The following is a 23,969-nucleotide window of genomic DNA, read 5'->3' on the forward strand; positions in this document are numbered from 1 at the left end:
AAACAGCTTTCGCATCCCGCAACTACCCTCCCGACCTGGTACAAAAGCAAATAACCAGAGCCACGTCCTCATCCCCTCAAACCCAGAACCTCCCACAGAACCACCACAAAAGTGCCCCACTTGTGACGATACTTTCCGGGACTGGATCAGACTCTGAATGTGGCTCTCCAGCAGGGATACGACTTCCTCAAATCCTGCCCTGAAATGAGATCCATCCTTCACGAAATCCTCCCCACTCCACCAAGAGTTGTACTTGTGTTTGTTTGTGTGTCTATCGACGTGCCAGCGCTTTCGTTTGGTAAGTCACATCATCTTTGTTTTTAGATATATTTTTCCCACGTGGAATGTTTCCCTATATATATATATATATATATATATATATATATATATATATATATATATATATATATATATATATATATATATATATATATATTACAGAGGGAAACATTCCACGTGGAAAAAATATATCTAAAAAGAAAGATGATGAGACTTACCAAACAAAAGCGCTGGCAGGTCGATAGACACACAAACAAACACAAATATACACACAAAATTCAAGCTTTCGCAACAAACTGTTGCCTCATCAGGAAAGAGGGAAGGAGAGGGAAAGACGAAAGGATGTGGGTTTTAAGGGGGAGGGTAAGGAGTCATTCCAATCCCGGGAGCGGAAAGACTTACCTTAGGGGGAAAAAAGGACAGGTATACACTCGCGCACACACACACATATCCATCCACACATACAGACACAAGCAGACATATTTAAATATGTCTGCTTGTGTCTGTATGTGTGGATGGATATGTGTGTGTGTGCGAGTGTATACCTGTCCTTTTTTCCCCCTAAGGTAAGTCTTTCCGCTCCCGGGATTGGAATGACTCCTTACCCTCCCCCTTAAAACCCACATCCTTTCGTCTTTCCCTCTCCTTCCCTCTTTCCTGATGAGGCAACAGTTTGTTGCGAAAGCTTGAATTTTGTGTGTATATTTGTGTTTGTTTGTGTGTCTATCGACCTGCCAGCGCTTTTGTTTGGTAAGTCTCATCATCTTTCTTTTTAGATATATATATATATATATATATATATATATATATATATATATATATATATATATATATATATATGGGAAAATATATTAAAAACAAAGATTCCATGACTTACCAAATGGGAAAGCGCTGGTAGATAGGCACAATAAAAAAACACACAAACACACACACAGTATATCAAGCTTTCGCAACCCATGGTTGCTTCGTCAGGAAAGAGGGAAGGAGAGGGGAAGATGAAAGGATGTGGGTTTTAAGGTAGAGGGTAAGGAGTCATTCCAATCCCGGGAGTGGAAAGACTTACCTTAGGGGGGAAAAGGACAGGTATACACACATCCATCCATCCATCCATCCATCCATCCATCCGTACATACACAGACACAAGCAGATGTCTGATGGATGTGTGTGTGTGTGTGTCCTTTTTTTCTCCCCTAAGGTAAGTCTTTCGGCTCCCGGGATTGGAATGACTCCTTACCCTCTCCCTTAAAACCCACATCCTTTCATCTTTCCCTCTCCTTCCCTCTTTCTTGATGAAGCAACCGTTGGTTGCGAAAGCTTGAATTTTGTGTGTATGTTGCTGCTTGTGGGAGCATACGGGGATGAGATGGAGAGGTGGTAGGGCATCTAGGTGCAGTTGAGAGGCTAGACAGAGGGAGGGGGGCAGTAAAGGAGAGAAGTAAGACTGTGGGTTTGTTGGTGGGGTAGAAGGCTATGTAGTGCTGGATTGAGTGAGAACAGGGAAGGGGATAGGTGGGTGAACAACAGTGAGTAACTAAAGTTGAAGTCGGGAGGGTTATGGGAATGTAGGATATACGGCAGAGAGAGTTCCCACCTGTGGAATTCAGTAAAGCTGGTATTGGGAGATGGTAGGAAAGATCCAGATGCCACAGGCTATGAAGCAGTCATTGAAATGAAGAACATTGTGTTGGGCAGGATATGCAGCAACTGGGTGGTCCAGTTGTAGCTGTTCCTTGGCCACAGTTTGTTGGTGACCATTCATACAACCAGGCAGCTTATTGGTTGGCACGCCCACATAGGACATAGCACAGTGGTTGCACCCTATCTTGTAGATCGCATCCAGTTTCACAGGTAGCCCTGTTTTGATGGGATAGGTGATGCTTGTGGAGTAGACGGGGGTTGGGAGGATGTATAGGACAGGGATATGGTGCAAGGAGACTGGAGTAGGAGTTGACTAGGAATGGACGAGGATATTGTGTAGGTTTGGTGGGCAGCAGAACACCACTTTGGGAGGTGTGGGAAGGATAGTGGGCAGGACATTCCTCATTTCAGGGGATGATGAGAGGTAGTTCAAACGCTGGTGGAGAATGCGATTAATTTGCTCCTATCATGGGTGGTGCTGAGTCAAGAGAGGAATGCAGCCAGACACAGTAGTCATGTATGTGAGTTGAGTATGTGCACGCGTGTGTGTGTGTTTTTCCAATTCAGAAGACAACCTGGCTGCAAGTGTACTTGTTTAGCAGTCTTTGTTGTGCCTGTCTGTATTCAGTATCATCACCATGAGCTGGACAGCAATCTATCCTTTTCATAATATTGTTATTATTTCAGCCTGGATATACCATCATTTGATTTTGTGTAATGCTAATTGATAAATAATGTGGTATTTCTGTTTTCTACTCTAACTTTAAATTCGTTTATTGTTGCGTATACATGCAATTACTCCCATGGTTTTTGCTTTACATTTCACTTTTTTCACCACATACCAATGAGGGCAACTTGTTTGAATTTCCTGTTCAAATATATTTTCCCCCCCTTAAGCAATTTTTAGCACTAAACAAGAGTTCCAATAGCTTAGGATAATTTGTCTGCTGCAAATTGCATAATATTTATGCGTGCGATAGCTCCTTCAGGCATATTTATTTTTCTGCAGGTATCATTCTGTAGAGTGGGTTAACAAAAGGTCATGACTTTCATTGTAGTCTTTTGCACTATAGGAAATGTTTAGCATTTCAATTAATTCAGTAGTTGCTGCGGTATTTTCTTGAGCTTAGATGACCACAGAAGTATCTTGTTCTTGATTTCCGAACCCCACTTTGTTGAAGCACTTGATAACAGTTTTGGGGCTTTACTTCCCTTACTGCAAAGTTAATCCAATTTATTGCATCCTGGACAGAAACTGACCGTGCAAGAGCAAAAGCACTTTTGGCGTCTTCAACACTAAGAGGCTGAATCAGTAATTGCCTTTAATATGACTTGAATGAGTAAATAATCCCCCATGGGTTGTTGTACTTGATGAGAACCAAGCCAATTTCACGTTAAATAACTTGAGTTTCAGGTGGCAGGTTCCATTGTCTGGGAAAAGGAGAATTACCACTCGCCATCAGACGTCTATGCTTAAGAAAAAAGAAGTTTTTGGCTCCTTTCTAATCACCAGTATCTTTTCCATTTCCTCTAATGTGTTGCCACACACTAGTAGTGTTTCTTTCTATGGCTAGTTTTTCACCAGTACATTGTTCACTTTTCACTTCGAATTGCTAGAGATTTTGAAGGCAGTACGCATAATAAAAAACAGTTCCATTTCATTTGCATTGAACATGTCTTTTGGATCGTAATATGCAATTAGGTTCTACAGTATTGTCTTCCATTCTGTTGCTACAGTTTTATGCACATCCTTAGCTTTCGCACACACTTCATTCCACACAATGTTATGCCTAGATTTGAAACTGTCTGGTCGTCCTGTGGATCCCTTAAACTCAATTCTTCAGTGACTTTTAGAGCCTAAATCTGCAACATGAGCTCATACAAAGGTAAACTTTCTACCTGGGCACTTCACAAACCATTCCCAATATCTCATTAGTTTCACTTCCCATGTTCTTCACCTTACTTTGCATTTGGTCATTCCCTTTCATCCATTCATCCTGTATCCCATCCTTGTTTCTGAAAGTATCCTAAATTTGTGTTTTAGTGCATTTAAAATGCAACTTTATTTTGTGCTCAGAGAATTTGTCTTTGTCACTCACCTTCATTACCTTTGGCTTTTCGATAAGTGTTAGCAACACAGTCGTTGTTTGTAATCATGCTTTTTAACTTAAAGCACCTACTAGTCAACCGAAATTAGAAGAAAGTAATGCAGGTAGTGCATTTCTTTGAAATACTTGACCTTGCCAGGCAAAACTAGTGTTTAACTGAACACCACCCACCTTTCCACTGCACAGATTGCAGCAGAGAATTTGTAGGTGCGCAGCAATGTTCTAGTGTTCGCCCATAGTGTTGATAATAATGGAAGACTAAAAATGCCGACATAAACCTTTTTCTTTGATTTATTGGCACTGCACCCAAGCTTTTTGTTTTTGCACAGAGCACCGCAGTTTGATGTCCACACCCACAGCACAGTGCTGCACCAAACTTTTGTTTTGCACTGCTTAATGGCATTGTTTGGGCTGTACAGTTTGTGTTAAAAGTAGCATCCTGATAGTCGTTAATAGCTAATGTATATTATACTACAGTATAAGCTCTTTTCCACATTATACAATAAATTATTAATTAAGTCTCAAAATTTGCATTCCGTGGCCGCATTAGACATATTTTGCTTTATACAAAAACAATTGGCATGTAAAGGTGTATACTTTTACAGTTTGGGCAGATTTCCAAATTATACGCGTTCTGCCTTGATGAAGTTTTACTATATAAAAATTGTGGTTCCATTTAATTGTGCCCATGCTTCTTTACACGTGCACATTTCTTTATGCTTTGTTGTTGTTTTTGTAATAAATGGATTCTATGTTAATTACTTTTCACTGTTAAGGTTAATGAGACAGTATATATTTTTGTTTTTTAGTAGTAACTATGTGCTTCTTAATTTATAGGAAACATCACAGTCTCTTAGGACGTGGGTACTACGTAGGTCAGTAGGGAACAGCTTGTCAAGTCGCACCTGGCATCCTGCTAAGACGGTGGAAGGAAGGCGGAGTACTTCTGTGGTATTTTTTGAACTATTTATGTGTATTAATTGTTGTAACTGTTAAGTTGTATTTTAACAATCTTATGAAAAGTATAGTTACTATTAACCATGTTGCATAGTCGCAGATAGGCACAAGAAAAAGACAGAAGGTGAGTTTTCAGCCAACAAGGCCTTCATAACCAGCCCGCTCACAGCCTGCCCTCAGCGGTCAGAGACTGGTTTTGTGCGTGTGTTTGGTCTATTTCCAATGAAGGTCATATTGGCCAAAACCTCGCTTTCTGACAGTCTTTTTGTTGTGCCTATCTGCAACTCAGCATCTCCATTATATGGTGAGTAGTGACCATCCTTCACAGAATATTGTGACATTCCGTTGTTTAAGTTGTATGTTGTTTAATGGGGAAAGTAGTTTTGTGGACTGCATTGTGCCTGATAAGAGTATTAATGGTTTCAGTCTGATGTTGGGTCAGGGAAGTGTTGTCATGTCTTTACAATTTTTTCTCTTATTTGTGCAGCACGATGTGATTCAGCAATGGAGGAATAGGTTTTTTTTATATCAAATGCAGTTATTGCTAGGTTTCGAATTAGTTCAGTTAATGTATTGTGCACTCTGGTATTTTATTGAAGTCTGTCATAGCTATTATTAAATTGAGTGCTCAATTATAGTAAGGTGAACGACCTTTACTCGTGCACGTCTGCCACAGTAGTAAAATCCCCTATCACATTGCCATCAACACAGTACTAAAGAGATTTGAGAATGTACTTAGTGCTAGTGTTTCTGCTGCAGCTTCCAGTATTCTGTGGAAAGAGGGTCTCCTAAAATTACTAGTCAGGTTCACAAATGGCAATGGTCTGCATGCAGGTCGAAGCATGGACAGGGTTTGCAGTGTTTGTGCCATTCTGGCCGAGCTGTTGTAGGCGCTTCAGTCGCAGGTTCGAATCCTGCCTTGGGCATGGATGTATGTGATGTCCTTAGGTTAGATATGTTTAAGTAGTTTCTAAGTCTAGGGGACTGATGACCTCAGATGTTAAGTCCCATAGTGCTTAAAGCCATCAGCTAAGGCCCACTACTGTTGGGAATAAGGAACATCACTTATATGTTTCACAACCAAGTCAGGATGTCATCCAGTCTGTAAATTTGTTAAAATTGTTCTTATATCTGTTGTTATTTTCAGGTTAAATTTGGTCCCCAGGATTCTGATCAGTCTGCAGTATCAGATGACAAGACTCCGCGCTTAGTAAATGTCTCCCGCCGTACCAGTGTTAAAAGTTCAGTGAAAAAATCACTGCTAAAAGTAACACCACATGTAAGAAAATCTGGTGGTGCCTCTACTGTACAACCAATTTCTTTTGAAACACCTCACACTGTTACATCTGTTATGAGTGACAGTGTTTCTGATTTGGTGGAAACACCAGTGTCAAAAACATCACGTGTAAAGAGATCAAGTATATCTTATAGTGTCACCCCTCGCTCGCAAAAATCAGTGAAAATGGGAAGACTCTCTCACAGTGTGCCATCTCTAAAAAAGACTCCTAATGCAGAGGAAACAGTTGCAGTTTATTCGCCAAGAAGGTCCTACAGGAAGGACCCCTTAGGAGTTTCGTCAAGTGTTAAATCTGCAAATGCTACACCAGATGGGAAGTTTATTGGAGGGGAGACTCCAGGTGTCTCACAGGTACAACCATTGCATTGTAAAAGTCACAAACAGCAAAAAGTTCCTGCTGCAGATACTTCTAATATATGTTGTTGTTTTCAGGTTAAAATTGGTGCCCAGGATTCTAATCACTCTGCAGTACTGGATAACAAGACTCCGCACTCAGTAAATGTCTCCCGCCGTACTAGTATTAAAAGATCAGTTAAAAAATCGCTGCTGAAAGTAACACCAAATCCGCGAAAATCTGGTGGTGCAGAAACAATAGCTTGTGAAACACCTCACACGTTTAACTCGGATATGCGTGATAGCGTTTCAGATTCGGTTGAAACACCAGTGTCAAAAACATCACGTGTAAAGAAGTCAAGCATATCTTACAGTGTCACCCCTCGCTCGCGAAAATCAGTGCAAATTGGAAGACTCTCTCACAGTGTGCCATCTCTAAAAAAGGCTCCTACTGCAGAGGAAACAGTTGCAGTTTCTTCACCAAGAAAGTCCTATAGGAAGGACACCTTAGGAGTTTCCTCAAGTGTTAAATATGCAAATGCTACACCAGATGGGAAGTTTATTGGAGGGGAGACTCCAGATTTGTCACAGGTACAATCGTTGGGCAAAAGATCACAAAGGTATAGCCAAAAAGTTCCTGCTGCAGATACTTCAGCAACCATAGTACAGTCTCCAGATTTATTCTCGTCTGATCAGATGCCCTCCAATGGAGAAGTGGCACAGCTAAAAGAATTGCAGAAATCGTCTACATCTGCTGTGGCTGAGAGACCCAAAAGAAAATCGGCTGGACTGCTGCTCGCGCACATTCGTGAAAGTCAGGAATTGTTTTCTCGTAGCCGTAGAAACTCTACTCCTTCAGCAAATACTGACAAAATAAACACTAGGTCAGCAAGAGCTTCAATGATTGCGCCTAAGAAAAGTAAACTTTCTTTCACGCCCATATCACAGTCAAAAACACCTCGCAAGCTTAAATCCCTTCGGGCAATGTCAGCAAAAGCAGCCAAGCGAAGATTGACTGATGTAGACCTCTCGGAGATTGCTGCTAATAAGCTAAAAGCTAAATCACCTAAAACTCCAGGTGTGTATAGTATGTTTTTTATTAATTTTCTGAAAATTTTTTTTTACAGTAGTAAGGATTGTATATGCCGATTTGAGTGTGTGCAGTTGCACCTTATGAATTTTGTGAGATGGCAACTTATTGCTGTAAATTACCTCCTCAGTTCAGTATTTAGGTAGAAACACTGATTGTGAATAGTTGTAATAGAATACATTTTAGTTTGAAAGCTTGCCTGTCAATTTGAAATATGATTAAAAAATAATAAATAAAGAAAAAAATTAGATTTTAGGTTTCCTTGTCACTGGTAATGGCAGTTCATAATACCAGATATCCAAACTAGTATGTGAAGTTTCTAGTAGTGTTGTTAAGTGTAGATTTCATGGCTTACATGTTCTAGTATTAGTTATATGGCTATATGTTCATCAAATTTTTCTTGACTCTCAGATCAAAATTGCAATTCTAGGGCACTAGATTTGACATCCAACAATTATGTCAAGAAAAGTTGCTACTGACACTATAGCAGAGATGCTGAGTCTTCAACTCAGCATCTCCGCTATATGGTGAGATTTGAGATCCAATATTTTAGCTGCACAAGTGGAATTACCAAAGAATAAAATGAGTTATACTACTTTGCATTAGTGAAAGAAACTAGGAGAGCTGGAATGATTGTCATTAACATTACACCCAATGAGAAATAAGCTATAGACATTGTCATTTAGACTGTGCCTAAATGTACATTCCATCAGATGTTTGATAATTTTGAGTGAGTGTTACGTTAAATAATCAGCAGTCCATTATGACATTGTATATGTACTCTAGGAACTACATTGAACTTGTACATTGATGATGCATTTTTGTTGCAGATAAGAAGAAAATGGCAGCTTTGCTTCAGTGTCATAAGCCTCGAATGCTCTTTTCAGAAGTTGTGAAGAAAACTCCAGTGAAGAAGAACATTGTTGCCAAGCTGCCATCAGTGCCAATAAGTCGACGTAGAAAGGTGCCCAAGAAACCTAAGGTTCATACTCCAAGAAAGGTGAGTGGAGCAAAAAATTTGGACTGCGTATACAGTTTGTCATGAATTAGTTTTGATTGATAAATCATAGATTTCAAAACAATATTGGTGTCGCAGGCATTGCTTGCCAGTTGTAGGGCAACTGCTGCAAAAGCTAGGTCGTACTTACTCTACCCACTCTCTGGGAAGTGCATTTTTCGATAAACAGGGTAATGGCATATATAACGCACCCCATTCATGCAGTTCTGCATTAGTCCCAATTCACAAAGCACTGTTATCACGTACAGCTCCGTATATCTTCCACACTACTTTGTGTTTCCATGTGTCCAAGGCATTTCTAATTTGTATTATTGTCCACGCTTCTGAGCCACATATAACACCCCCTTCAGTGTCGGGGGCTAGTGTAGACCCGTGGTTATTCCTAGGTGTCTTCTTACCTAGTGAAGCTTTTATGTTTGACAGGACCATTGTTAGAACACCCATCAGTTTTTGCTCATTTCACAGTCTTTCTTTCAATCTTTTGGCATAATTACTTGTAGTCTCCTTTCAGGGTTTATCTTTAACTTTCATAGATTTTACAGAAGTATGGGCCATTTGAGGAACGATATCGTATGTGATGCTTAATCTACCCATTGCACACTGTGATCCTTTGCACCAGTTAGCTGATGGCAGAGCTGTAACATCCCCATGTATGCTAGGGACTAGGTGCCTGTCTAATCTGGGACTCTGGGAAACAACTACAATGCCAGGTAGCCTTAGCCTTGCTTTTGCCTTTGCAGTGGCGGTGTGGCGCACATGGAGGGGGAGTATCCAATTGGAGTAAGGGGCATTGGGGCAGGTGATAGGCAGTGAAATTGATCAAACTCACTCATCAGTGGCCATGCCAACACAGCTGTGTCAGTTGATAGAAAGCAAGACTTTAATGCAAAGGCTTACAACCATGTGGTGCTGCAATTGTTGGTCACACCATGAGACGAGTCAGGCAAGGAGATATAGAGGTGGATAGTTCACCCCAGTTCTTCGTATGCAGCAACTGTTTTCGTTGGAAATGAGGAGGATTGGTTCAGAGAAGTTAATACAATAGAGAAGTCGAGGAATGGATCTTTGTTTATCAAAACATTGAATGCTAACTGATCACAGGCACTTCAGGTCTGTGACAAAATCAGGAATGTACTAATTACCATCTCTCCTCGTAACAAGCTCAATAGGATTAAAGATGTCATCTTCCATCAGGATGTGACACTAAAAACAAATAATCTTGATTACCTAGAGTGGAGTAGAATCCATTTCTTTTGTCACATTCAGAGAGGAACTAAAGGTAATGGGGGAGATACGAGCTTTTGTCTTAGTCTTCAGTGGAAATATTTTACCTGCAAAAGTTAATGATGTATTTCATAGCAGTGATGTTGGGCCATATTTTCCTCCTCTAATAAGATACTTGAGATCCCAGAGGTAGACACTCTTCCTCCCACTCCATTAATAAGGCTACTTGTGGGACGTGTGGAAGGACAACACATGAGGGCAGCCCTTGAGAACAACCTCCTGTATTTTAAATCTGCCCAGACTTTAAACTGCCTTGTTTGCCAACAAGTTCATTGCTAACACACAAAATACCTGGCTGTAACACTTTGTAGGCATATGAAATGGAATGATCACATAGGTTCAGTCATAGGGAGAGCAGGTGGTAGGCTTCGGTTTAATGGTAGAATACTGAGGAGGAGCAATTAATTTACAAAAGAGATAACTTACAAATCGCCCGTGTGACTGGTTCTCAAATATTGATCAAGTGTGTGGGATCCGTACCAGATAGGCGTGACGGGGGATATTGAACATAACCAGAGAAAGGCAGCATAAATGGTCACAGGTTTGTTTAATCTGTGGGATAGTGTCAAGAGAGACTGAAGGAACTGAACTGGAAGACATTTGACGATGTAATCTGTCCTGAGACAGTCTATTAACAAAGTTAAAGAACTGGGTTTAAAGGATTACTCTAGGAATTGTTGCAACCCCTATGTATCGCTAGCATGGAGATCATAAAGATAAGATTAGAATAATTACTGTACGCACAGAGGCATTCATTCAGTCCGTGTCTTTCCGTGCTCTATACATGAATGGAATGAGAAGAAACTCTAATAACTGGTACAATAGGACGTATCGTCTGCCATGCACCTCACAGTGGTTTGCCAGGTATAGACATAGATATACACCTCTCTGAATCCATAATCAATGCTTAACTGCCTTAGTAATGACAGCATAACACGTTGTTATCTCTAATGTTTTCTCTGTGAGATTGATTAATAGTGACCTTCTGGATGTTCAGCGGAACTGTCGTTTCCATTTTCTGCACAATATTTCCCAACCGACCCAGCCATCTTCTTCAGGAACTGCAAGTTTTGCTGTTATGTTTACTTGTTGCCTGGAATCAGACTCTGAGCTATTGTTGGTCTCTCAGCAGTATGTATAGTAGTTTGAGATTCCTGTCTTGCACTGTCGTCTTCACATCCACTGTCGCTATCAAAATAAAGACATTGGAAAATCTGATAAACAGTGGTCAAGGATTAGATTTAAATAACACTTCAGGTCTTTCACTCAATTTATTAAAATGTCACCAACCATCACATCCATGGAAAATGGTGAAGGACATTGCGTTTTATGATGTTTCAGTGTGTACTCCGTAAAATGAGAGCATCAGAGGGCGCATTGAACATTGGGAATGTTTCCTGGCTATAAGTAGCAACATGAGACCAACAATATCTCACAGTCTGGTCAGTGTCAGACAGTGAGTACTGATACTAGCAAAACTTGCAGTACATGAAGAAGACAGCCTGGTCAGACTTTGAAATATTGTGCAGAAAATGGAAACAGCTCAGGTGAACACTCAGTTCACTATTAAACTTAACACATTGTACAATGGAGGAAGAACAACGTTATTCCTATACTGAAACGATGGAAGAGACCCTTAAATTTAGACTATTTGACAATGAAACCTATGGCAAATGGGCTGTGTAAATTATTTGGAGGAATAATTAGCCAACAACCGAGTTTCGTGCTGGGAAGCCAGAGGGCATTTGTCACAATTTCAAAATGGGTTTAGGGCATTCCGGAATCAGCAGTGTGCAAACTTTCGAGCATCACAAACACCAAATTGCTGTGGGTTATTTATTTATTTAGAAGGCATACGATACTACTTGACACTCACACATTCATCTGCTCTGTACAAATGTGGCTTCCAACTCCGCTTATCCATTTTTACCCAGAATTTCCTATCCGTCCAACTGTTTTGGGTGCAGATAGATTCAGCCCTCTGCAGTCAAAATGTACAGGAAACTGTGGTCCCTCAGGGATCAGGGGGGTAAGAATAGGCCTGCATTATTCCTGCCTGTCGTAAGAGGCGACTAAAAGGAGTCTCAAAACGTTTCGGCCTCTCAGGTTTGACCTCCATCTTTCCAAATTCTTTGGCAGAGTGAGCCAATTGGGGAAGGGCGCCTTACGTGATGCATTTTGTCCACCGTGCATTGAGATCTATAGCCAGCTTTATCGTCATTGCATTGCCATCCCGCTCGTTCTCCATCTCTTGGGCGAAGATGTGTTCCTGGGTGCAATTTCCACTATGCACTGTGCAATGTTGCTATTTGCGGAGGCGACGACCATGGACTTTATTGCCCCTAATATCCAGCACAGTAGCCAGTCCGTTGTGGTGGGGCCGCCATGTACCTTGTTGGTTGTAGCCCCCTGACAACACAGGGATCGCTCTACTGGTGCCTGCGCCGTTAACTCCCCACGTATGCCAAGGAGTAGATGCCCATCTCCCTGGGGCATCGGGACACCCAGCAATGGCCATCCTGCCAGGTGGCCCTTGCTATGGCTGTGTGGCGCCCGTGGGGAGGGCCCTTGGTCGGAGTAGGTGGCATCAGGGTGGATGACATGCAATGAAGTGGGGCAAATCATCTCTTGCTGGTAACCAGCCACCAGCAGTCTCTAACCATTTGAGGGCTCACTTTAAAGATAACGTGTATGACCCCAAATCGTTCCCCTCCCTGGCCACACCATGGGAGGAACGAAAGGCCATGAATGACACAAAGGTATTCACCCTGGTATCTCATCTGTACCAAAGCTGACAGGGAATCCTTTGTGTCCGTGAAGCATCAGTTCTTTGTCGGCCATTTAGAGGACAAGTTTGGGGAGGTGGAGGGCTTGTCAAAAATGTGGTCAGGGTCAGTCTTGATAAAAACAGCACCCTCTGCCTAGTCACGAGCCTTGCTCGCTTGTTTGAAGCTGGGGGATGTTTCTGTTACTATCACCGCCCATAAGAGCTTAAATATGGTCCAGGGCATTATTTTCCACAGAGATCTTCTTTTACAGTCCGATGATGAGCTGCGCGCCAACTTAAAGCGATGAGGTGTCCATTTCGTCTGGTGCGTCCACTGGGGTCCAAGGGCTTATCAAGTTACTACCGGTGCCTTCATCTCGGCCTTTGAGGGTGACACATTACCTGAGAAGGTCCGGGTGATGGTCTACCATTGTGATGTCAAGCCATATATCCCTCCCCTGATGCGGTGCTTCAAGTGTTGGAAGTTTGGCCATATGTCTTCCCACTGTGCTTCCAGCCTCATATTTTGCGATTGTGGTTGTCCATCCCATCCTAATACTCCATGTGCCCCACCTCCCATCTGTGTCAACTGCAGAGAGCACTATCCCCCCCTTGCTCGTTGGACTGTAAGATTCTACAGAAGGAACGGAAAATAATGGAATAAAAGACCCTGGATCGACTGACCTACACTGAGGCTAAGCGGAAATTTGAAAGACTTCATCCAGTACGCATGACGTCATCTTATGCCATCACTGTCACTCCTGCTACAGTTCCCATAGCTGCACCACATACCGTCAGCTCTGAGCCAGAGAACCACACCTGCCTCTGTGATGGTGGGGCCATTTCTCTCTGTCGCTCCTGCACCAGCTACCTCAGGAACAGCACCCCCTCACCCAACGGGGACACCGGTCCCCACTTCTAAGCCGGAGAAGCGTCAGTCTTCTTCGGCTTCTCTCGCTTGGAAGGGATCCCTTGGGTCCCTCCCTTCCCAGGTTCCTACCAGCAGCACAGCACACACCCACCAGTGGCTGAAGAAGCCACAGGTCGCTGGTCGTCGAGCTTCACGATCCTCTTTGGTCCGGGAGACTGACTCAAAAAAGCCCTACCAGCAAGGGCAACCAAAGGAACAGCGCGAGAAAGCGAAATTGAAGACCCCTAAGACCATGACACCTGTGGTGGCACCTACTCCACCGCTACCTACAAGCTATGCTTCTGAGGATGAGGTAGAGATTCTTGAGTCCGCTGAGGACCTCGAACTCGCCGGGCCCTCAGACGCAATGGATGCCATTCGCGCTAGTACTCAGTCGGTGGCAGCAAGTGACCCAGCCGTGTAATCTGCCTCCCCAGTCCCTTCACGCCTTTTCCAGCCATGGACAATGTCATCCTCCAGTGGAACTGCAGCGGTTTCTTCCACCATCTTGCTGAGCTCTGACTACTTCTCAGCCTTCACACTTTCCTCTGCATTGCTCTTCAAAAAACTTTGTTTCCGGCAATGCGAACCCCCGCCCTCCGTGGCTATCAGGGTTATTATTGGAACCAGGCAGCTTAATAAAGGGTATATGGTGGCATTTGCATCTACATCATTCACTCCCTTCACAACGAGTCTGTCCCTCTACAAACACCTTTAGAGGCTGTCGCTGTTTGGGTGTGGACACCACAGGCTGTTAATGTGTGTGCAGTCTGTATCTTCCACTGGATGGTGATGTCCTGCAGCATGTCCTGGCTGCGCTGATAGCCCAGTTGCCGCAACCTTTTCTGTTACTGGATGACATCAACGCCCATAACCCTCTGTGGGGTGGAACAATGGCAACAGGCCGAGGCAGCACCGTTGAGCATGTATTGGCACAGCTTGACCTTTCCCTTTTAAATGATGGTGCCTTCACACATTTCAGTGTGGTGCATGGCACATACTCGGCCATCGACCTTTTGATCTGCAGCCCTAGCCTCTTACCGTCTGTCCAACGGAGAGTGCATGACGATTTGGGTGGTAGTGACCACTTTCCGATCTTTCTGTCACTACCACAGCATCACTCTTCTGGGCGCCCTTGCAAATAGCCTATGAACAGGGCTAACTGGGACTTGTTCTCCTCCGTTGCCACTATTCAGCCTCTTTTCAATGATGCCCTTTGTGTGGTGGTTCACTCGGTCACCACCGGCATCGTTACTGCCGCCGAAGCTGCCATTCCCTGTTCTTCTGGGTCCCCTCGGCGGAGGACTGTGCCTTGGTGGTCGCCTGAGATCGCTGGCGGGCGCTCCAGCGTCACAAGCGACATCCTTAATTAGCACACCTCATCGCCTTTAAACGGCTCCGTGCGCGGGCCCGCCGCATCATTCGCCAACATAGGCAGGAGTGTTGGGAATGCTAAATCTCCACCATTGGCCCCCATACCTCTCCATCGCAGGTTTGGGCCAAGATTAGGCAACTCTATGGCTATCGAACCCCCGTCAGTGTCCCTGCGCTTTCAATGAATGGAGCAGTTTGTACTGACCCCGACACAATTGCAAACCGCTTAGAACATTTTGCTCAGAGTTCCGCCTCTTGAATTACCCCATGGGTAATCCATTAAAGAGCGGTTGGAACGTTGGAGCCTTTCATTTCAAACGCGCCACCCTGAGTACTAAGATGTTCCGTTCAGTCAGTGGGAATTCCAAAGTGCCCTAGCCGCTTGCCCTGTGGCTCCTTAAGGGCCACTCTGCCGCCGATAATCTGGTGAGCCTGGAGTCTGCCATCCGTATGGCCTTTGCCTGCCGTCGGCACCTCGTCATCTCTTTTGACATGCGGAAGGCATATGATACAACATGGCGACATCACATCCTCTCTATGCTTCATGGTTGGGGTCTTCGGGCCCCCCTGCCGATTTTCATACAGAAATTTTCTGTCGCATTGTACCTTCTGCGTGCAAGTCCCCCCCCCCCCCCCCCCCCCCCTACCCCCCCCACCCCCCATTCCCGGACTTCAGGAGAACACGGTACCGCAGGCATCTGTCTTAAGTGTCTGCCTGTTTTTAATTGCAATTAATGGGCCTGCTGCAGCGGTGGGAACATGTCTCAGCTTCCTTGTATGCTGACGACTTCTACCTGTACTATAGCTCCATTGGCATTGCAGCTGCTGAACGTCAGCTGCAGGGCGCTATCCGCAAAAGGGACCTGTACATTGTTCCACCGTCACACACTGAATGTTCACTGATGACTCCCTACGATCAAAGACGACTTCAGCATCAAAGACATTTCACACAACACACAAGCTTCCACTTGTAACCAGTCTCTTTGATATTATTCGTCACATCTACTAATATTAATCAATATGCTGTCACTCTCGAACATATAAGCAAATTAGCATAAAATAAGGCAAATTACAATTCACAAAAAATATTCTGACAAAAATATAAGAAAACATTTACAACCTCCCTCATTAGATTCGGTATCGACAAATCCGGTAAAAAATAACACATCTCCCAGACCCATTACAGGCCTCTACCAGTTTTTCCATTCATCTGTAAAGAATTGGTGTTAGTATTTTTTTGCAGCCGTGACTTATTGAACTGATACTTTGGTAATTTTCACATCTGTCAACACATGCTTTCTTTGGCATTGAAATTATTATATTCTCCTTGAAGTCTGAGGGTATTTCGCCTGTCTGATACATCTTGCCCACTAGATCGTAGAGTTTTGTTAGGCTTGGCTCTCCCAAGGCTGTCAGTAGTTCTAATGGAGTGTTGTCTACTCCAGGGGCCTTGTTTTGACTCAGGTCTTTCAGTGCTCTGTCAAACTCTTCACGCAGTATCATATCTCCCATTTCATCTTCATCTACATCCTCTTCCATTTCCATAATATTGTCCTCAAGTACATCGCCCTTGTATAGACCCTCTATATGCTCCTTCGACCTTTCTGCTTTCCCTTCTTTGCTTGGAACTGGGTTTCCATCTGAGCTCTTGATATTCATACAAGTGGTTCTCTTTTCTCCATAGCTCTTTAATATTCCTGTAGGCAGTATCTATCTTACCCCTAGTGAGATAAGCCTCTACATCCTTACATTTGTCCTCTACCCATCCCTGCTTAGCCATTTTGCGTTTCCCGTCGATCTCATTTTTGAGACATTTGTATTCCATTTTTGCCTGCTTCATATATAAAAAGGTGGTGTGTTGATCGTGATCGGGCCAAATATCTCACGAAACTTGTCTAGCTTGAAGGGGGAAACCAGATGGCACTATGGTTGGCCTGCTAGATGGTACTGCCATAGGTCAAATGGATGTCAGCCATATACACAAAGATGATGTGACTTACCAAATGAAAGTGCTGGCAGGTCGACAGACACACAAACATACACACAGAATTGAAGCTTTCGCAACAAACTGTTGCCTCATCAGGAAAGAGGGAAGGAGAGGGTAAGGAGTCATTCCAATCCCGAGAGCAGGTCTGCTTGTGTCTGTATGTGTGTGTGTGTGTGTGTGTGTGTGTGTGTGCGCGCGCGCGCACGCCCGCGAGTGTATACCCGTCCTTTTTTCCCCCTAATGTAAGTCTTTCCGCTCCCGGGATTGGAATGACTCCTTACCCTCTCCCTTAAAACCCACATCCTTTCGTCTTTCCCTCTCCTTCCCTCTTTCCTGATGAGGCAACAGTTTGTTGCGAAAGCTTGAATTTTGTGTGTGTGTGTGTGTGTGTGTGTGTGTGTGTGTGTGTGTGTGTTTGTGTCTCTATCGACCTGCCAGCGCTTTCGTTGTTTCCCTCTATTAATTCCTTATACATACTCAATAATACGTAACCCACTTCCAAACCCTAACCAAAAAATTTTTTTGCCGCTTACAACACTACTGCTGCTATAAAATCCACAGTTTCTAATTCACAAACAGTTCCTTTCACCTTTTAAACAACCATTTCAGCTATTTCTAATAACTTTCGCTTTATTTCTATTTCCGTTTTTCCCACATCACTGATAATTTTTAGCCGCTTCCCACTGGTTTTAACGTCATTATTTCTTCGTCAGACAATTGTTAACCTCATTTTCATAATCTGCCACCACAAAACCACTCCTTTTAATACATTACACGAAGTTTTCTCGAAATTTTCCTGAATTTCTCTGTCCTTTAACGTGTTTTGGCGGCAACACAACCACCTAACCTTTGTGCACATTGTTGTCTACCAACCCAAGTCCAACATAGCCCAGCTGTAACCAACACCTTTTCGCCTTGTTCACACCAGATCTTCAGTTACTTTCCAGTTCACCTTTATCTCTCCCCATATATTTTTATTTTCATTTTAGCCTCGTGTTACACTTTCCACCTTCTAATACCATGTCACCCTCACAACAACCCCATTAAGTTTTATTTACATTCCCTCCGCAAACATGCCTTCGCCCTAGCCAGATTACGCTCCCATATTCTATTTTCTCAGGCTTGTCTGACATTTGGCATTACCCCCAAAGGCCTCACACTTAAAGTTCCCATCTCTGGCTGCAACCCTTCTTTCCATCAGTCACTATACCAGTTCCAAACTGAACAATCCATTGCCCTCACCCACCTAATCCTTCAACTACACATCAACTTAGCCAATGAACACACCCGTCAACTCCTATCCTTAATAAGTCCTTAATCTTTCCTCTCCCACATCCACACCGGCTGTTCAGAGCATCCTCCTACAGGCCAACCGTAAATTAGAACAGCATGCCACCCTCCACCTCAAAAAACTATCCTCTCCTGGTTTCCCACCTCCGGAAGGGCAACTCACTCACCCTTCACAACCTTTCCAGCAAACCTCAACCTCCTCTCATTGCACACAAACCCAGTCTCTCCCATTTACTCAATCTCCCACTTCCAGCTCCACTCCCTCCAAAACCTCAAAATTCCAATCAACGCAATCTGGAACCACAACACCCTAATTCAGTAGTTAACCTTTCCTCCAAACCTCTCTCCCAATCCGAAACCTCTGTCCTATCCAAAAGGCCTCACCTTCAGCCCCACTCCCAGATTCAACCAAACAGCCCTTGTCAAAGATTTACTGTCCTACACTCGTACTCTCTGCTGGAAATATCACTTTGCCACGAAGAAAAATGATCCTAATCCTACTCCTAATGATCCAACTCCCCAAGACACTATCCAAATTGAACCCTGCCTGGAACAGTTCCGTCCTCCGTCGCAGCGGGACCCACCTCGTCTTCCTCAAAATCACCCTCTCCAAACCTTCCAGGAATTTCTAACTTCCAGTCTTGCATCTCAATCCTTCTCAAAAAACCTTAATCCTACTCCCAACATCACCACTGCTGAAGCCCAGGGTATCCGTGATCTGAAGGCTGACCAATCCATCGTCATTCTTCCGGCGGACAAGGGTTCCACGACCGTTGTACTTGATCGTCAGGAGTATGTGGCTGAGGGACTGCGTCAGCTTTCAGACAACACCACATATCAAGTACTGTACCTAAAATAAATATAAATATGATCCAAATGAACTGGAGATTTAGATTGAGGGCTTGCTAGAGATAACAGCCTTTATTGACTTCAGATAATCCTGGACAGCCAACTAAACATAGATATTGTATTTCTGGGAAATGCAGTGTGATCTTGACTGTAATTCGAGGGCTCAGTTCAAATCTGTTTTTAGGTCTGCCCATCGGCTATAGTTTACTAGGAATAATAATTTAGCTTGTACTTTTGATTCTAAAATAGCTCAAGGCACATTAACTGGCATTCAGGCAACAGCTCAACTATTTATTGTATTATTATATCATTTGAAGTGAGTTGATAAGATTTTAATATTATCTTTGTAACATTTGTTCCAAATTTACCAAAACAGCATTAACAGTGAAATTCCGTATTTAAATTTCTGGTGGAAAATTTGTAGAGAACATCCATTTTAATACCAGAAATAAGACAGTTGTAAGAGAGAATTTGAGTTGCGACAACTCTCATGAAAATTATTGCTACATTCCAAATATCAAAAAAATTGCTTGAAAATATTGCCTATAAAAAGTAATACCAAGTAAGATATTTACAAGTTATAACAGTCTGAACTGAGTAACCTGTAATTGTTGCTTGTTTCCTTTGTTGATCCTGCCTAACAATGACTCATTCTGTCCCTGAAAACTACCATTGTTTAACTTTGTTACCTAATGGTTCCCAACAATTGCTGCAGCTTTATCTGAAACAAGCAGTCTGCATCATCACTATTACTTGCTAAATCCTGTTAAAGGAAACGTAACCAAATACATTTGTCAACTTTTATTGTACACAAATGCCTTGCAATAACATTCTGAAATTTATATATCATTATGGTCTACTTATGCAGTGTTTGAAATTTGGCTTGGATATCACTTGTCCCTTTTGTGCTACCACACTTAGACAATCCACGTTTTTCAGGTAATTTTTCAAATTTTTGTATTTTCGTGTGCATGTAACTCAGTCTTTGTGACTGATATGGGAATGATGAGATCTGTGTGTATTCAGGCCACATTAAGCTTACCACAAAAAAAATTTATACCCTTTTTGACTGAATTATATTTGGCATAGAGGGCACCTACAATATGTACCTTTTAACATGTTGTTGTTGTTGTTGTTGTGGTCCTCAGTCCTGAGACTGGTTTGATGCAGCTCTCCATGCTACTCTATCCTGTGCAAGCTTCATCTCCCAGTACCTACTGCAACCTACATCCTTCTGAATCTGCTTAGTGTATTGATCTCTTGATCTCCCTCTACGATTTGTACCCTCCACGCTGCCCTCCAATGCTAAATTTGTGATCCCTTGATGCCTCAAAACATGTCCTACCAACCGATCCCTTCTTCTAGTCAAGTTGTGCCACAAACTTCTCATCTCCCCAATCCTATTCAATACCTCCTCATTAGTTACGTGATCTACCCACCTTATCTTCAGCATTCTTCTGTAGCACCACATTTCGAAAGCTTCTATTCTCTTCTTGTCCAAACTATTTATCGTCCATGTTTCACTTCCATACATGGCTACACTCCATACAAATACTTTCAGAAACGAATTCCTGACACTTAAATCTATACTAGATGTTAACAAATTTCTCTCCTTCAGAAACGATTTCCTTGCCATTGCCAGTCTACATTTTATATCCTCTCTACTTCGACCATCATCAGTTATTTTACTCCCTAAATAGCAAAACTCCTTTACTACTTCAAGTGTCTCATGTCCTAATCTAATCCCCTCAGCATCACCCGATTTAATTTGACTACATTCCATTATCCTCGTTTTGCTTTTGTTGATGTTCATCTTACATCCTCCTATCAAGACACTGTCCATTCCGTTCAACTGCTCTTCCAAGTCCTTTGCTGTCTCTGACAGAATTACAATGTCATCGGCGAACCTCAAAGTTTTTACTTCTTCTCCATGAATTTTAATACCTACTCCGAATTTTTCTTTTGTTTCCTTTACTGCTTGCTCAGTACACAGATTGAATAACATCGGGGAGAGGCTACAACCCTGTTTCACTCCTTTCCCAACCACTGCTTCCCTTTCATGCCCCTCGACTCTTATAACTGCCATCTGGTTTCCGTACAAATTGTAAATAGCCTTTCGCTCCTTGTATTTTACCCCTGCCACCTTCAGAATTTGAAAGAGAGTATTCCAGTTAACGTTGTCAAAAGCTTTCTCTAAGTCTACAAATGCTAGAAACGTAGGTTTGCCTCTTCTTAATCTTTCTTCTAAGATAAGTCGTAAGGTTAATATTGCCTCACGTGTTCCAACATTTCTACGGAATCCAAACTGATCTTCCCCGTGGTCCGCTTCTACCAGTTTTTCCATTCGTCTGTAAAGAATTCGTGTTAGTATTTTGCAGCTGTGACTATTAAACTGATAGTTCGGTAATTTTCACATTTGTCAACACCTACTTTCTTTGGGATTGGAATTATTATATTCTTCTTGAAGTCTGTCTCATACATCTGGCTCACCAGATGGTAGAGTTTTGTCATGACTGGCTCTCCCAAGGCCATCAGTAGTTCTAATGGAATGTTGTCTACTCCCGGGGCCTTGTTTCGACTCAGGTCTTTCAGTGCTCTGTCAAACTCTTCACGTAGTATCATATCTCCTATTTCATCTTCATCTACATCCTCTTCCATTTCCATAATATTGTCCTTTAACATATTACATTTTTAATCACATTTTGGAATTTTTTATTTTCCCTCAGAAATATTTTGTTGGCGTTTTGATTCATAGTGTGTGTTCTCTAAATGGATGTTACTGGGTTGTAAAAAGTTCACTGGACTGTGCAGAATAGTTCCAAAGTTATTAATACCTGAAGTTGGGTCTGAAGATAGATTGCCAGATGTGGGTTGCAATTTCTGGCTCATGCCACCTTCTTTCACAAGCCATAATTCTGGATTGGCAGGGGAACTTAATCGTCGGGAGTATGTGGCTGAGGGACTGCGTCAGCTTTCAGACAACACCACGTACAAAGTTTGCCAAGGTAATCCCATTCCTGATGTCCAGGCGGAGCTTCAAGAAATCCTCAGAACCTTAGGCCCCCTGCAAAACCTTTCACCTGACTCCATCAACCTCCTGACCCCACCGACACACCGCACCCCTACCTTCTACCTTCTTCCTAAAATTCACAAACCCAATCATCCCGGCTGCCCCAGGCTGCCCCATTGTAGCTGGTTACCAAGCCCCCACAGAACGTATATCTGCCTACGTAGATCGACACCTTCAACCCATTACATGCAGTCTCCCATCCTTCATCAAAGACACCAACCACTTTCTCGAACGCCTGGAATCCCTACCCAATCTGTTACCCCCGGAAACCATCCTTGTAACCATTGATGCCACTTCCTTATACACAAATATTCCGCACGTCCAGGGCCTCGCTGCGATGGAGCACTTCCTTTCACGCCGATCACCTGCCACCATACATAAAACCTCTTTCCTCATTACCTTAGCCAGCTTCATCCTGACCCACAACTTCTTGACTTTCGAAGGCCAGACATACCAACAATTAAAGGGAACAGCCATGGGTACCAGGATGGCCACCTCGTACGCCAACCTATTCATGGGTCGCTTAGAGGAAGCCTTCTTGGTTACCCAGGCCTGCAAACCCAAAGTTTGGTACAGATTTATTGATGACATCTTCATGATCTGGACTCAAAGTGAAGAACTACTCCAGAATTTCCTGTCCAACCTCAACTCCTTTGGTTCCATCAGATTCACCTGGTCCTACTCCAAATCCCATGCCACTTTCCTTGACGTTGACCTCCATCTGGCCAGTGGCCAGCTTCACACGTCCGTCCACATCAAACCCACCAACAAGGAACAGTACCTCCATTATGACAGCTGCCACCCATTCCACATCAAACGGTCCCTTCCCTACAGCCTAGGTCTTCGTGGCAAACGAATCTGCTCCAGTCCTGAATCCCTGAACCATTACACCAACAACCTGAAAACAGCTTTCGCATCCTGCAACTACCCTCCCGACCTGGTACAGAAGCAAATAACCAGAGCCACTTCCTCATCCCCTCAAACCCAGAACCTCCCACAGAAGAACCACAAAAGTGCCCCACTTGTGACGATACTTTCCGGGACTGGATCAGACTCTGAATGTGGCTCTCCAGCAGGGATAAGACTTCCTCAAATCCTGCCCTGAAATGAGATCCATCCTTCATGAAATCCTTCCCACTCCACCAAGAGTGTCTTTACGTCGTCCACCTAACCTTCGTAACCTGTTAGTTCATCCCTATGAAATCCCCAAACCACTTTCCCTACCCTCTGGCTCCTACCCTTGTAACCGCCCCCCGGTGTAAAAGCTGTCCCATGCACCCTCCCACCACCACCACCATCTACTCCAGTCCTGTAGCCCGGAAGTTGTACACGATCAAAGCAGAGCCAAGTGTGAAAGCACCCACGTGATTTACCAACTGACCTGCCTGCACTGTGAAGCTTTCTATGTGGGAATGACCAGCAACAAACTGTCCATTCACATGAATGGACACAGGCAGACATTGTTTGTTGGTAATAAGGATCACCCTGTGGCTAAACATGCCTTGGTGCACGGCCAACACATCTTGGCACAGTGTTACACGCGCGCGAGAGTGAGTGTATACCTGTCCTTTTTTCCCCCCAAGGTAAGTCTTTCCGCTCCCGGGATTGGAATGACTCCTTACCCTCTCCCTTAAAACCCACATCCTTTCATCTTTCCCTCTCCTTCCCTCTTTCCTGACGAAACAACCGTTGGTTGCGAAAGCTAGAATTTTGTGTGT

At 43.3% G+C, this 23,969-nt stretch overlaps 1 protein-coding gene across 1 annotated transcript in view; it reads left to right on the plus strand.

Moving 5' to 3' along the window:
- LOC126253419 (proliferation marker protein Ki-67-like) overlaps positions 1–23,969 on the plus strand; it is an 85,398-nt gene that overhangs the window by 44,929 nt on the left and 16,500 nt on the right. The window contains exons 5-8 of the mRNA XM_049954743.1: positions 4,863–4,976; positions 6,130–6,630; positions 6,712–7,690; positions 8,533–8,702. Of these exons, the coding sequence (XP_049810700.1) occupies positions 4,863–4,976; positions 6,130–6,630; positions 6,712–7,690; positions 8,533–8,702 (1,764 nt within the window). The remainder of the gene's footprint in view (positions 1–4,862; positions 4,977–6,129; positions 6,631–6,711; positions 7,691–8,532; positions 8,703–23,969) is intronic.

This window comes from Schistocerca nitens, chromosome 4 (genome assembly GCF_023898315.1).
Source record: "Schistocerca nitens isolate TAMUIC-IGC-003100 chromosome 4, iqSchNite1.1, whole genome shotgun sequence".
In the NCBI taxonomy this organism is placed as follows: domain Eukaryota; kingdom Metazoa; phylum Arthropoda; class Insecta; order Orthoptera; family Acrididae; genus Schistocerca; species Schistocerca nitens.